Below are 13,697 nucleotides of genomic sequence, written 5' to 3'. Positions count from 1 at the left end.
ATGTGTGTGCACACGAAAGCACAGAAAAGCTCCTAACAGATATTAATCTATACAGCACCTTCAAGGTACACAGTTTGAGAGTTTTGCAGTTTTATAAGCCAAGAAGTACCCAACACACACAGACACAGCTCCCTATCCCTCAAGAGTTTCCTTGCGCTGTTTAGGCACCTGCACAAAAGCCATTAAAAAGTCAACCGCAGGTGTATTGGACTGATGCGTTTCATCTGCTCACCTCTGTAAAGGCCAAAAGCACCTTCGTAACGCAGAACTTTCTTGAAACAATCAAAGCTGTTTTTGTACATCAGCTCTCCCACCACGGAGCCAGTTGTGCGCTGGTTCTGCATGCGCGTCTTCACCAGATCAATAGGGTAGACAGCGGTAGCTCCTACGGCTGCAAACCAAAAGACAACGAAAGTTTTATATTCCAGTTTCTCACTGTGCCCAAACAAAACATGCTAGCGTGGAATAAGTGCTTCTGCTCTTGTTTTTAGGTTTGTTTCGATTGCTTTTATCTGGAGTGTGGATTTTAGCTGTGTTCACTCTCTAATTTTTATTTGTACACTGCTTGGAGAGGTGGTTTTTTTTTTTTTTTAGCAAGCGGTTTATAAATCTTCTAAATAAATTAATAAATAATTGTGAGACATATGAACGGTGTTACAAGAGCCCTGAGACATAAAGGAGTTTGATGGAGAACAGAGTCAAATGTAGGACTTAGTACAGGAAAAATATGAAGGACCATAGAAGCCAACTGCTAAGGGCAAAGGGGTCTTTGGCCCCCCCCCAATAAAATATTTGAAAGGGCACCCGCCCCAAATTGATGGGCATTGCCATTCAAATGGTGTACGTGCACCGCGTCATGGGATCGATTATGCGGGAGAGGGCTTACCTGCCCCCTCCATATTTTATTCAAGTTGGCACCCCTGTGAAGGACACTCTGCTTATGCCCATGGAACTCTTACCCACAGTCCTGGGTGGGAGGGTGGGGTAATTAGGATTGCCTGGTAATCTGAATATGTTCTCCATTCATACTTCACATTTTCCAGGGCTGAATTCTGATGCGGAAAAACCGGCTTAACCACTCAAGCCTTTGCCTAAAAATGAAGCTCAGATCGCAAAACATTCCTTCCAACCTCACTGCCGAATAGCACTGGGGATGGGGAGATAATTCTTTGGAAATGTTTGCATTTTGCAGGAAAGTTCTTTGGGCAGAGGGAAGCCCTGCTTTTCCTTGCTGAAGAGAAGCCAATACTGAAAAATGTGGCCTAGCTCTCAGGGTGTCTCAAACGATTAGGAGACTGGTGGATGCAGGCCTTCCAAACAACAAAAATCATCTCGTTACAGAGGCTCATTAAGCTGGAGATACGCTTCATCGCAGCATCCTGCATTCCCCTTTCACCCTAGTCCCAAACAGCTGCTGTTCTCTGCAGCGGAAGGAGTACAATTCACCTTAAAATGGCAACTGCTCAGATGGGTATGAAAATCTACAGTCAACAGAATACGACTATCAGCTGGAGCACCTGGAGCACACATAGGTGTGTTTCATGGCCTCTTGCTATGCCCCGTTTCATAATATTATTTTGTACTATTATCATAAATCAGTAGTTCAAAGATGACTAATGTCTATATATACCGTATTTTTCCGTGTATAAGTCACTCCCATGTATTTTGGGGGACTCCAAATTAAGAAAACACCCCTCAGCACTACCCGTGTATAAGACGAGCCCCAATTTTAAACCTAATTTTTTGGTTAAAAAAAAACACCCTAGTCTTATACACGAAAAAATATGGTAAGTCTCAACCAAATTATATACCAAAAATGAAACAAGGGAGCAGGAAAAGTGCGATGTCTTCAGCCTCTTTATTAAAGACACTGCATTTGTCCCCGGCCTTCGTTTCCCTTCCTGAGTTTGGTATCAATCCCATCAAATATAATTAAGAGGGGAGTCCGAGGCTATATCTGAGAAGTCTGTCGTTCTGCAAGTTTTGCTCCAAAGACTGTCTGGAGCCTGCAGTGCCAAGGTCATGTTCTGTCAGGACTTCTGATCATAGGCTTGGGTTTTTTTTTTATAAGTAACAATAAAGAGCTCTCTTCAGAGCTCCACCATTCCTACCCTGGGGGTGGGAGGGACAATGAACTCCAACTTAGCTGATCTGCAACCAGCCCGGCTAGATAATATTACAGCAATCCCAGCTTGAAAACAGCACACAGAGACATGTCACTCACCTCCAGCAATTGAGCCCAGAGTGAACCTGTAAGCCGACTCAGCTGCCTGGAGCCAGATAGGTCTGCCCAGATCACCGTAAGATTGCTGTGAGTGAAGAACGGGGGTTGGTGGAGCGGGGGGGGGGAGGGAGGGACAGAGAATAAGACATGAAATTGGGCAAAAAAAACCAAAACCCTGTTATGAGAACTGAAAGCAGCTGTGCACTGAGCTTTAAGTAAGAATAAAAATGACCAGGCAGCTCTCTTAATCACATTAACTGGGGGTTTGTCCTTCTAAGGATTGAACTTCCATCTCTCTCACATCCCAGAGACAGCGCAACTGAAAAACTGATTTGTGAAGATGCACACGGACAACAATGACTTTCTCTCGTTCCCACATTTACAATATATACTGCTAGGTAATGCTCAGCACTCAAATGCCCTTTTGCATGCAACACGATTGAAAGTCTGTGCTCATGGAACGTGGGAACCGAGGCACTATTGGGTTTTATGGTTAAACCAAATACGGATAAATTAAAAGCTGCAGGCCTGCTGAAGCATTTCCAGCTGAAGTTCTTCCTATAATCCATGCACTGTTTTTCATTTATGCTTCACTGGCTACTAAACCATGCTTGGGTTGTAGCAAAACTCAAGTTTGCTCCCCTCCGCTTCTGAAACAGTCTTTAGACCAGAAGCTTCTGTTTTAGTATAACCACTGTTTAGCGTTTTGCCCGAACACTAAACTGTGGTTAATCTATGGTTGGTGGAAAGATTAACCATCATTCAGGTTCAGACGTGACAACAAGCCAAAATTAGATGAAAAGGGAATTGAATGCCTCTAAGTTCTTCCTCCCTACCACGCCAAAGGAGGACTAGGAGGGAGTCCATGGCTCACTGCCAACCATCCTCATATTGCTAAACCATAGTTTACCATTACGTGTGAACTCAGCCTGTGTTTCTTCATTTCCTTGCAATCCTCATGAAATCCTAGCAAAACTGCGCACTGAGGTGAGTCCTAAGCATATGTCACCCTGAGCCTGTCTTCTCCTCCCTTCTAATGGAAATATAACTTTAAGCCTATTTATGAAGGCGCTTACTATACCCCGCCACGTGCCTGGATTCACATAGGATATGCAAATTAGTATAATTAATGCTATGGCCTTCAGAGCATGAATATTTATAAATAGAAAATTACTGTCACTGGCATCACTCCGTGAAGCCACTGTACACAGATATTTAGCAGCTAGACAAAAGAAAACCTTTCCGTGAGGATATCAGCCGCAAGTATGATTGAAAGACTGGCAGCGTCCCCTTCTTTTATCTTTGCCAACTAGGCGGAAAGGGTATGTTAATAAAAATATTTAAAAAGTTACGGCTTCCGTTATCTAAGATTGCTCTCCGCAGCCAAATTCCCCTTGCACAGATCGCCCTCTTCATTAGTCTAATGACCTGTTCTCCTGCACTGCTGTGCTGACGTGGCAATGCAGGGCATAGAGGTCCCAACACTAGACATTGCCTCCTTCTCCCCTTAGGAGCATAGGAAGCTACCTTATACAGAGTCAGGCCACTCATCCATCTAGCTCAGTATTGCTTACTCTGACTGGAAGTGTATATCTCGTGTTTCAGGCTGGGAACATCACCAGCCCTGCCTGGAATGAGACTGGGGAAGGGAGTGAACCAGTGCTGCCTCGCCTCCTTATTGGCTACCCGATGAGGCTCTCCACTTTCATCTCACTTCTGAGAAAGGCACTCTGGGAGAGGTGGTTGGGAAAAAGGCCAGCGGATTGGGAATTATAGGGATAGAACTACCTAAATTGAACAGAAATTTATTCACGTACGAGACTACAGCGGCAAGAATGTCACTTGCCCCAAAATGGAAAAAAGAAGAAGTCCCAGCGAAGGAAGGATGGATACAAAAACTTATGGAATATGCAGAAATGGCGAAACTTACTGAAAGAATAAGAAAGCAAGATAACAAGCTTTTTAGAAAAGAAGGGAAATGGTTTATTGAATATTGACAGATGGTAAACAGATAAAAGCAATGGCAAGATTATTGTACGGTGGTACCTTGGTTCTCAAATGGCTTAGTCGCCGAACGGATCGGCTCCCAAACGCCGCAAACCTGGAAATAAGTGTTCCAGTTTGCAAACATTTTCCAGAAGCTAAATGTCCAATGTGGCTTTCGCTTAAGTGCAGGAAGCTCCTGCAGCCAATTCGAAGCCGCGCCTTGGTTTTTGAACTGTTCCAGGAGTCGAACGGACTTCTGGAATGGATTAAGTTCGAGAACCAAGGTAGCACTGTAATAACCTGCAGCTGCATAAGAGCATATATTTAAAGAAGATAAATAAATGTGTAAGTTAAGTTAATTTGGATATGCAGAAGATATTAAAAATAAATTTAAGGAACCGCAGAAAGAGGGGGAAGTAACTCTAGTTTTAAAATGTCAAAAAGGAATGTAAAATCAAGCAAATGTATATATCTGAAAAGCATAAATAAGTTTTATTTATTTTTAAAGGAGAGGGCCAATGGCATAGCCACAGTGGCTGGAAAGACTTTTAGAACTTTGTAAAGCTTTGTAAAGTTAAAGCTATGGTTTTCCCAGTAGTGATGTATGGAAGTAAGAGCTGGACCATAAAGAAAGCTGATCGCCAAAGAATTGATGCTTTTGAATTATGGTGCTGGAGGAGACTCTTGAGAGTCCCATGGACTGCAAGAAGATCAAACCTCTCCATTCTGAAGGAAATCAGCCCTGAGTGCTCACTGGAAGGACAGATCCTGAAGCTGAGGCTCCAATACTTTGGCCACCTCATGAGAAGAGAAGAGTCCCAGGAAAAGACCCTGATGTTGGGAAAGACAGAGAGCACAAGGAGAAGGGGGTGATAGAAGACGAGATGGTTTGATAGTGTTCTCAAAGCTACCAGCACGAGTTTGACCAAACTGCAGGAGTCAGTGGAAGAAAGGAGTGCCTGGCATGCTCTGGTCTATGGGGTCACGAAGAGTCGGACACGACCAAACGACTAAACAACAACTACAAACCATCACATCCACCCATGGTGCGGGGGGCTTTTCATTAGAATTTGCCACCGCTAATGTGGCAGCAAGAAAAGGAGTAAGAGTGGGGGAAGGAGGACAGCCACACCACTTCTGTTACGAGAAGAAGGATGGAGAAGTGCAGAGAGAAGGGAGGAGGAGGAGGAGGACAATGCTTAATTCTACCAAGGATGCTTCTTTACTTGAACCTTCATTGAGGTTCTAACCAAATGTAGGCTGTAGAAGTCTTTTTTTAGCTGATATAATCTGATCATCCAAAGACTGAGTCAGGCCCAAGTAATGTTAAATCTTTGATTGTTCCCAAAACACAAAAGATTCCAGGAAGGCCTGTATTTCTTAGCAGGTGACAATTCATTAAGGCTGCAAAATATGCAACCCCTTCTTTTCCAGAGAATTTCCATTCATCTTAAGCAGGGCTACTTTAAAGCAGCGTTTTCCCAGCAGCCAAAAGTTTGAGTTAATAAAAAACAAAAAACAAAAACACAACCCTGTTGCTATGGAAACAAGGGCTAAAAACAATCAAACCACATAAGCAAAATTCAATAAATTAGTCTAGCCAAACAGTCCTGGTCAATCTCCATGAGGGATAATTAGTCCAACAAATCTTTCATGTGCTGATTGTAAAATAAAAAATCAAAAAATCAACAAAGACAGAGTGGCATTATCAGGCAAGAGAAGGAAATATGCCGAAATATTAGAGACAAGTTAATTTCGAAAATAAGCTTTAACACAAAACAATCCAGATAATGCAGTAATTTGCAAACAGTAAAATCCACATACAAGGCCTCATCAAATAATTTGACTAGACTGTGCTTTTCCTCCAGAAACAAATCAATACACGGCAGCTTGTGCAAGCATCCAGATTTGTACTTTTTAAAAGGATTTGTTTCGGGTGTATTTATTTCTTTTTTCAACAAAGTATTTATTTTTAACATAGTTTCACAAACCTAAAACACAAATGCAAGCGTCTGAAGGCAACAATATTCTGAAAGGCCAGAGCAACAGCCAGCTATTTTGTTACGATAATGAGCAACTGCTTTGGGAATGCTGTGCTGCAGCTGAGAGGTCCCCACATCACAAGAAGGTTGTGTCTGTTTCCTTCAAACTGCCTTTTTTCAGCTCAATTTCTTAAAAAACAAAACAAATGTTTGGTGGAAGAGGTGTTGCAAGAACTGCTGAAAAGGAATGGGACACACACAGACCAAAGGCAGCCCTGCTGATATCACCGCCTCTCAAATCAAGTGTTTTCTATTACACAGAACAGTTTAAAAAATCATTTTGATGGTTTGACAAGGGCCGTTTTCAGAAGGGTGGAAAACTTTCCCCAAAACTGCAGTGCGCTCGTGTGTCCATGGACTGAGGAAATATAAATATGGATGTCATGGGAAAGATTTCAAAATTATGATCTCAGAAGCCCTAGCTTAAAGCCATAACCATAAAGTTTACTGGGGTTGTCTGGCTTCCATATTTTCTTGAAGGTACCTACCTGCCTCTGAAGTTCTGCCAAGTTGTAAGGCAAGGCTCCTTCAGCCAAGGGAGCTATTCTCTCAATGTCTGCCAGCGTCAAGCGTCTGCATTCAAGACCAGGGAAAAGAAATCCCTGTTAAACGTAACAGCAAGCCCAAACCCATCCGGCATATTTCAGACTACCATACCTCAGCCTACAGAGCTTTGGACCCTGCCAGGATATTAAATCATGGTTTGAAGTTGACTTAATGCCCTGGCTTATTCCAAAAACATAGTTTCTCCAGTTCTGATGAAACAAGAAACTATGGTTGTTTGAGGCTTCCTGGTTTAAGTTACAGGGAACCAGGCAGAGGGCCTTCTTGGTAGTGGCACCCACCCTGTGGAACACCCTCCTACCAGATGTCAAAGGAAAAGACAACTACCAGACTTTTAGGAGATATCTGAAGGCAGCCCTCTTTAGGGAAGCTTTTAATATCTGAAGGACTATTGTATGGAAGCCGCCTAGAATGGCTGGGGGAACCCAGAAAGATGGACGGGGTATACAAAATTATTATTATTATTATTATTATTATTATTATTATTATTATTATTATTATTTAAGTTCATGCAAAGAGACTCCTTGCATGAGCAAAAGGCTCGTTCATATCTTGATTTATTAACCTGAGCTATTATTGCCCAAACTCACCCATCAAATACTCATCCCTGTACACAGAAAACTAGCACATCACAGGGAAAGATTCTACTACAAGATTCTACAATCAACCTTCTCTGCAATATGCCAGTTTTTATATTTGCAAAGAGGTATTGCAGTGGAAGCTTGGTTCCTGAACAGCTTAGCTGCCGAACAAATCGGCTCCTGAATGTCACAAATCTGGAAGTATGTAAGTGTTCCGGTTTGTGAACATTTTTCGGAAGCCGAACATCCGACACAGCTTCTGCTTGAGTGCAGGAAGCTCCTGCAGCCAATCCAGACTTTCTTCCAAGGAGCTCATGGCAGCACCCTTGCTTCTGCCCTTCATTTTATCCTCACAACAACCCTGTGAGATAAGTAAGACTGACCCAGTGTTACCCAGTGAGCTTCATGATGGCCGAGTAGGAATCTGAACCCATGTGCAGTCCTCCATGTGCATAAAGTAATAAAAGACTGAACCATAGCTGTCAACTTTCCGATTTGAAAATAAGGAATCAGCAGCCTCGAAAATAAGGGATCAGTAGCCTCACCTGTCCTGAGGACAGTCTATGGGTTATCTAACAATCCGGGATAGCAGCAGGAAGCAGCGGGAAACGGCGCTGAAATAAGGGAGTTTCCCGCCAAAAAAGGGAAGGTTGACAGCTATGGACTGAACATACACTGTAAACTTTTACCCTCAAAAGCAAGGGAGGGAACTGTGGCAAACAGGTGAATGAGTGCACAGATATAGGCATATGTGTTAGGATATTTCCGTTCCACCTTAAAAAGGGAGCAGGCTGTTGTTTGAGTCACAGTCTGCGTACTTCCGGCTTACAGGAAGTTTCTCTTTTGTACATAGCTTTCATTCTCTCTGTGTGCCTGAACATCGAAGCAGGCAGTCATGTTTTTTCTTTGTTCTGACCATCGCTGAATAAAGTTGTAAATAATGCTCTCCTGAGTGCATCTTTCGTTGTGCGAACTCTGCAAAGGGCGTGCACAGTCCTTGGAATGTGGAATGCTGTTTCTGAGGCTTGAGTCGCTAATTGACTGATACTGCGTTTCTATGGGAGATTGATGGATCATCCGGAATTGACGTGGGGGCATGATGGCCTTTGTCTCCCTGGCAGTATCCCAACAATATGTTGCCCTAGCCCCATGTTATACTGCATATACACTGAGTGGCGCGCATACACACCATCTCAAGACCACACGTTGCACAGAATTTCCATCCCACAGTTGTCAGTTAAAAAAACCCACACACAACAACAACCTCCATCTAATGACAACACTCTATAAACATTAATATAACAAAAAAAGTTAAGATTACCCTGAGGCATTATACAAATCGGAGAGCTGAAAAAGGATATCGATCTCCAAAGGTGTAACTTGTCCAAATTTGATTGCAGACTGAGAGAACTCCTCTGTTTTAAAGCAACGGGTTAAAACAAAAAAACACAAACTAATTATGCATAACTTATTGGAACTTTTAAATACACAATCTACAGTTTGGCTTAACGTTATGGGAGCAAAATCCAAAGACCAGGGTGAAATGAACGCAGTTTGCTCTAAAATTTGTTAGATTTTTGAGATCCAATCGCATAATTTTGCCCTGGACATACTTCTCCTAATCACAGGTGGGTTGCAGCTCTTCAGTAGGGAGAGAAAAGTACTCTGCATATGGTCAGAGGCACTCTCTTCTAGAGCTCTGCTCTAAAATATCCAAGACCGAACCCAGCCATTGAAAAAGAAAGAACTAAATACCAACTCAAATTAAGTTTAAGGGGCTACATGCCCAAGAGGAATCCTTAACTAATTATATTTTCAGTTACTAGAATACAGAAAAAGCAGGCAGCCTATGTGGGCCTTTTACAGATCATGCTATCATGAGTATTTGCCAATCTGTTATCGTTGGTAGTATTTCACTTTTCCAATTCCTTGCCACAATAATTCTCGCTGCTGTAATTACATACATGAACATCCTTTCCTTATTTCTAACATTGGTACCTTCCATCCTTTCTTCCCCCCTGAGAGATCTTACAACCCCAAAATAGTTTACTGTGACTCTAGTTTTTAGCTCTAAATTTCTGTGTATTTTTACCGTTTGATTTAATGCATATTTTGTATTGTAAGCTGCTGCCTTGGGGGCTCTCGTAGTTAAGAGGCAGGGTATAAGTTTGCAAACGAACAATTGACCTTGACAGAGCATGGACTGTTGCCTTAAGTCAGGTATAGGCAAACTCGGCTCTCCAGATGTTTTGGGACTACAATTCCCATCATCCCTGACCACTGGTCCTGTTAGCTAGGGATCATGGGAGTTGTAGTCCCAAAACATCTGGAGAGCCGAGTTTACCTATGCCTGCCTTGAGTCAACTATCTTTTGCAGCTGCTGAAGTTCTGATGTAGTAATGGAGCTCTTCAGCCCATTCATTTCAAGGGATGAGGGATACTACATGGGCTCCATGCATGGGGAAGCTTGCTCACCTAGGTGATATGTATCATAGATACTTGATCAGTTGCTTTACATCAGGTCAGACTGACTGGCCAGGGCTCCCCCAGGTCTCAGGTGGAGGTGTTTCCCATCGCCAGCTACCTGCTCCTCCTAACTGTGGACTGAATACAGATCTTCAGCAGGCAAACTAGATACTCTATCAATGAGTAACAGGGGCCAAGTATTGCTCCAGCTTCAGTAATCTCAAGAGTTTATGGCATACAATGCTTTACCTTTTGTAACCTCGACATCTTTTCTAGCACCTGCAATGAGGCTGTATATCTTTCGAACAAGCTCCATGTTGTTCAGCAAGGCATTGAAAGCGTTGAAATACGAAAAGCTGACTTGGTGAGAAATGGATCCGCCTGCAGCCTGGGTGGAAAGGAAAAAAAATGGGTTTTTTTGTATGTTTCAGTTCCTGGAAATACCTGCACACAGGGGACTGCAGGGGGAGAGTAAGAGAAGAAGATTTCACTAGCTATAGCTAGATCTCCACCAATTGCTGGAAGATTTCTTATTTCTTCTACCTGCTTATTTATGTTATTGCCTTCTTTCTAGTAAGCCCCACCAGGAAAATCCTTGTGGAGGTCACAAAATCTTGGCTGGGCAACGGATGATCCCAAATCTGCAATTTTTGAGAACCTGAATCTCAGTCCTCATTCCCTGTGTCCCATGCTTCCTGATACTTACTGAAACCAAGTTCTCCTCCACAAAAGGAGTAAGCATGTGTGGACGAATTGTAGCCATGATGCTGCCAAAATCCAGGCCAGTAATCGTGCCTGTTTTGTTCTTGTCTTTCAGTGCAAACGCTTGCCGGGCATGTTCTGACTGCAGCTCCTGAAATAATATGATAAGAAACGATATACTGAGAGCTTTGTTCTAAATACCCATCATACTGATGGCCAGAATCTACACATTGACCATGGATGCATGCTGAAATAAAGACCAGCAGAAGTCAGTGCAGATCAGTGCTCTGCCCTGCACTTTTGGAAAAGCTGTTGCTGCAAGTAGCCGTAAGACAGCCCAGTCCATAATGAGTTATCAATTCATACTGACATGACCATCACTGGGTATGGCACACAAGGCTATCCATTACCTTGGATATCCAATCACAACACATCCAATCACAACAAGGCTATCCAATCACAAAAATACAAACACAACACGTAGCTAATAGTTAGTACAGAATATATAATAGAATAATGATATCATTTAAATTATAGGAATAAGCCAATCAAAGTTCATATGTACAATGTAACAAAGAGGTAGTGAGGACCATCAAGCCGTGTGTTCCAAAACAGATGCCTAAGGACAATCTCACAATAGTCTTTCCAAAGTTTTAACAGATGACGTCTCAAAAGTTTCTAAAGTAAAGTCTCTCAATAGTCTCTCAAAAGTTTCAACGGAAGACATCTCAAAAGCCTCAAAAGGACAGTGTCTCCGGAATGATACTAAAGTTTTGTAATAGTCTTCATCAGCTGGAAATAAGATACAAGGCATACAACCGATGAATGGTAACAATTAATACCAACTGGATTGTGTCCAATGGAGTCAACTGATAGCTCAAGGATATCCGCCTGAGCAACAGGACTCCCTCTACATTTCTTGTATCCCTCCAATTCTGCACTGGAGGGCTGGTGGAACCCCCAGAACAGATAAGAGGAGCTCGGGGGGTGTACAAGGGCAGGAAGTCCTATTGAACAGACAGAAGTCCTTGTGCTAATCAGATAACTTCATTAGATACAACTGATTGACTCAAAACTGGACTCTCACAGATAAGACCTGCAAGCTTACCTTTTTAATTGTTCAATACAAGGTTCTAGTTTTTAGGATGGCTGTGGCAGTGTTTAGTGAAATATCAGAAGCCAGTAAACAGCACATATCTAGCAGAAATTTATGGTTGTGAGGAAGAGCCCCTGACATACACACCCCTCCCTGAGGTCAACGGATTGCTGAACAAATGATCCTGGAGATACAAACTTTCATAATTTACACCAGTTTTAGAACTCAACATGTTTGGCAAAGAATTTTATCCAGTGGCTGTTTTACAGAGTGAGAAAGCAATCCAAACATAGCAGCAGTACAACCCAATATTTTTCTGAGTTGTATCCAATGCTAGGAGATGGTTTGCTAAATTACTTAGTGGGGTCCCCCCCTTTATTTCATGCTGGCTTGTGTTCTTGGACCTACTAAATATGCACATGGCAAAGCAACCTTGTGAAAATCAGTCCTCACAAGAACATCAGCAATCTGGATGCCACCATGCTCCTTTTTTCATATCATGTTGGGCAAACCACTGAAAATCATTTAGGATCAGGGTGTCAGAAAACTACTTTATTCTTGTCACGATATTGTGAGGTGGACCAAGTTATTATAACCACAGCAGCACATTTTGTTTAAAGGGATAGAAACTGTGAAGGTAGCCACAACTGTATTTTGATTAGCAAGTCCTTTAAGGTTAGAGTAAGGGCAGCAAAAGATCAAGAGAATAAACAAAAGCAGCACAAGAGAACAACATACTTTTTACTCACAAAAGGGTGGCCTGATGATACACACAAATCAAATCTAACCAACTCTTTAATGCAATATCCCTTTGCAAACAAATAAATAGAGGACAAATAAAGCCTACAAGTCAATGGAACGATATTTTAAAAACAACTTTTTTCAGATCTAACAGTCTCAAACTGTTTTCCAAAATCAACTTGATCCAGTGCAAATTGGATACAATATGGAAAGCAATCCCAAGTTCAACGGCTGAAAGTCCACTTAATGCGATGAAAAATGCCAAATGCATTTTGACTTTCATCTTCCACAGTGGCTGTTTTACAACCCACAATCTTCATTTGCGAGAAACATATATCTGGAGTGGGGCGGGGGAAGAGTCATTCATAGTTTATTGGCCAAGATAAAAGCTTTTAGCTTCTATGAAGGTTGAAAATATTGGATCCTTTGTGAGTATAAAGCTGGGCTGTATCTCTACTTTGCAAACATTTGTTGAGCACAAGGAGAAGGAACCCATCATTACAGTACAGGAAACTAAGCAACTGACCTGCAAAAACTGAGTAAATTCCGAGTATGTCAGGTGTTTCTTCCTGTTATGGCCAAAGTGCAATCGAATGAACTCGCAGTCCCAATTGAAAGGGATGTGATGGTGAATAACGGTCTGCCCAAATATTTCTTTTACATTTTCTTTGAAAACAAAGAGGGGGAAAGGGGAGAAAGGAAATTAATTAGAAAAAGAGAGAGAGAAAGATAAACCCTACTTAAAATTCTTCGAACAGAAAATGAAAACCATACTTCTAGAAGAGCCAATCAAACAGGGAAACACTTTTTTTTACAACTTCAAGTTAGAGAGCTGTTTATCTTTCTAGAGTGAAAACACACTTTGTATAGAATAGATTTTAATACTACTTGTGTATTAATACTATGTAGATCTTCAAGATCCATGATTTTGCCTTATTCAGTTTTAATTAAGAAGCAATTTATTTCCTTTATTAGAAATACCTGGTGCTTTGCATGCTGATATAAAATCAATGCTGTGTTCCTTGATTCTGCGTGTCAAATTAAGACCTCATTGAAAGGCAATGAATACCTGTACTCAAAATACACCATAATATTTCACAGACTATGCACGGCGTGATTGAGACTTGATTGAGACTTGTGTGAATGCAACTATTAAAGACAGGTATAAGAATAGGGTCATTATCATTACAGAAAATATGTTAACTATTTCAGATCATTGCCCCAACTGTGACTCTGGCAGAGAATATCTTAACCAGGGAGGAGCCCTTTTCAGTCATTCAGAATGAATGTGTGAA

At 41.8% G+C, this 13,697-nt stretch overlaps 1 protein-coding gene across 3 annotated transcripts in view; it reads right to left on the bottom strand.

Moving 5' to 3' along the window:
* SLC25A12 (solute carrier family 25 member 12) overlaps window positions 1–13,697 on the bottom strand; it is a 57,676-nt gene that overhangs the window by 25,681 nt on the left and 18,298 nt on the right. For all 3 annotated transcript variants that reach the window (XM_081168667.1, XM_081168668.1, XM_081168669.1), the window contains exons 5-11: window positions 12,929–13,068; window positions 10,570–10,716; window positions 10,113–10,251; window positions 8,719–8,812; window positions 6,741–6,825; window positions 2,225–2,309; window positions 233–391 (exon numbers count right to left, since the gene is read on the bottom strand). In XM_081168667.1, the coding sequence (XP_081024793.1) occupies window positions 233–391; window positions 2,225–2,309; window positions 6,741–6,825; window positions 8,719–8,812; window positions 10,113–10,251; window positions 10,570–10,716; window positions 12,929–13,068 (849 nt within the window). The remainder of the gene's footprint in view (window positions 1–232; window positions 392–2,224; window positions 2,310–6,740; window positions 6,826–8,718; window positions 8,813–10,112; window positions 10,252–10,569; window positions 10,717–12,928; window positions 13,069–13,697) is intronic.

Source organism: Podarcis bocagei, assembly GCF_964188305.1.
Source record: "Podarcis bocagei genome assembly, chromosome: 1".
Taxonomy (NCBI): domain Eukaryota; kingdom Metazoa; phylum Chordata; class Lepidosauria; order Squamata; family Lacertidae; genus Podarcis; species Podarcis bocagei.
The sequence above is the reverse complement of the archived record's forward strand: the minus strand, read 5'-3'. Positions and strand labels throughout refer to the sequence as shown.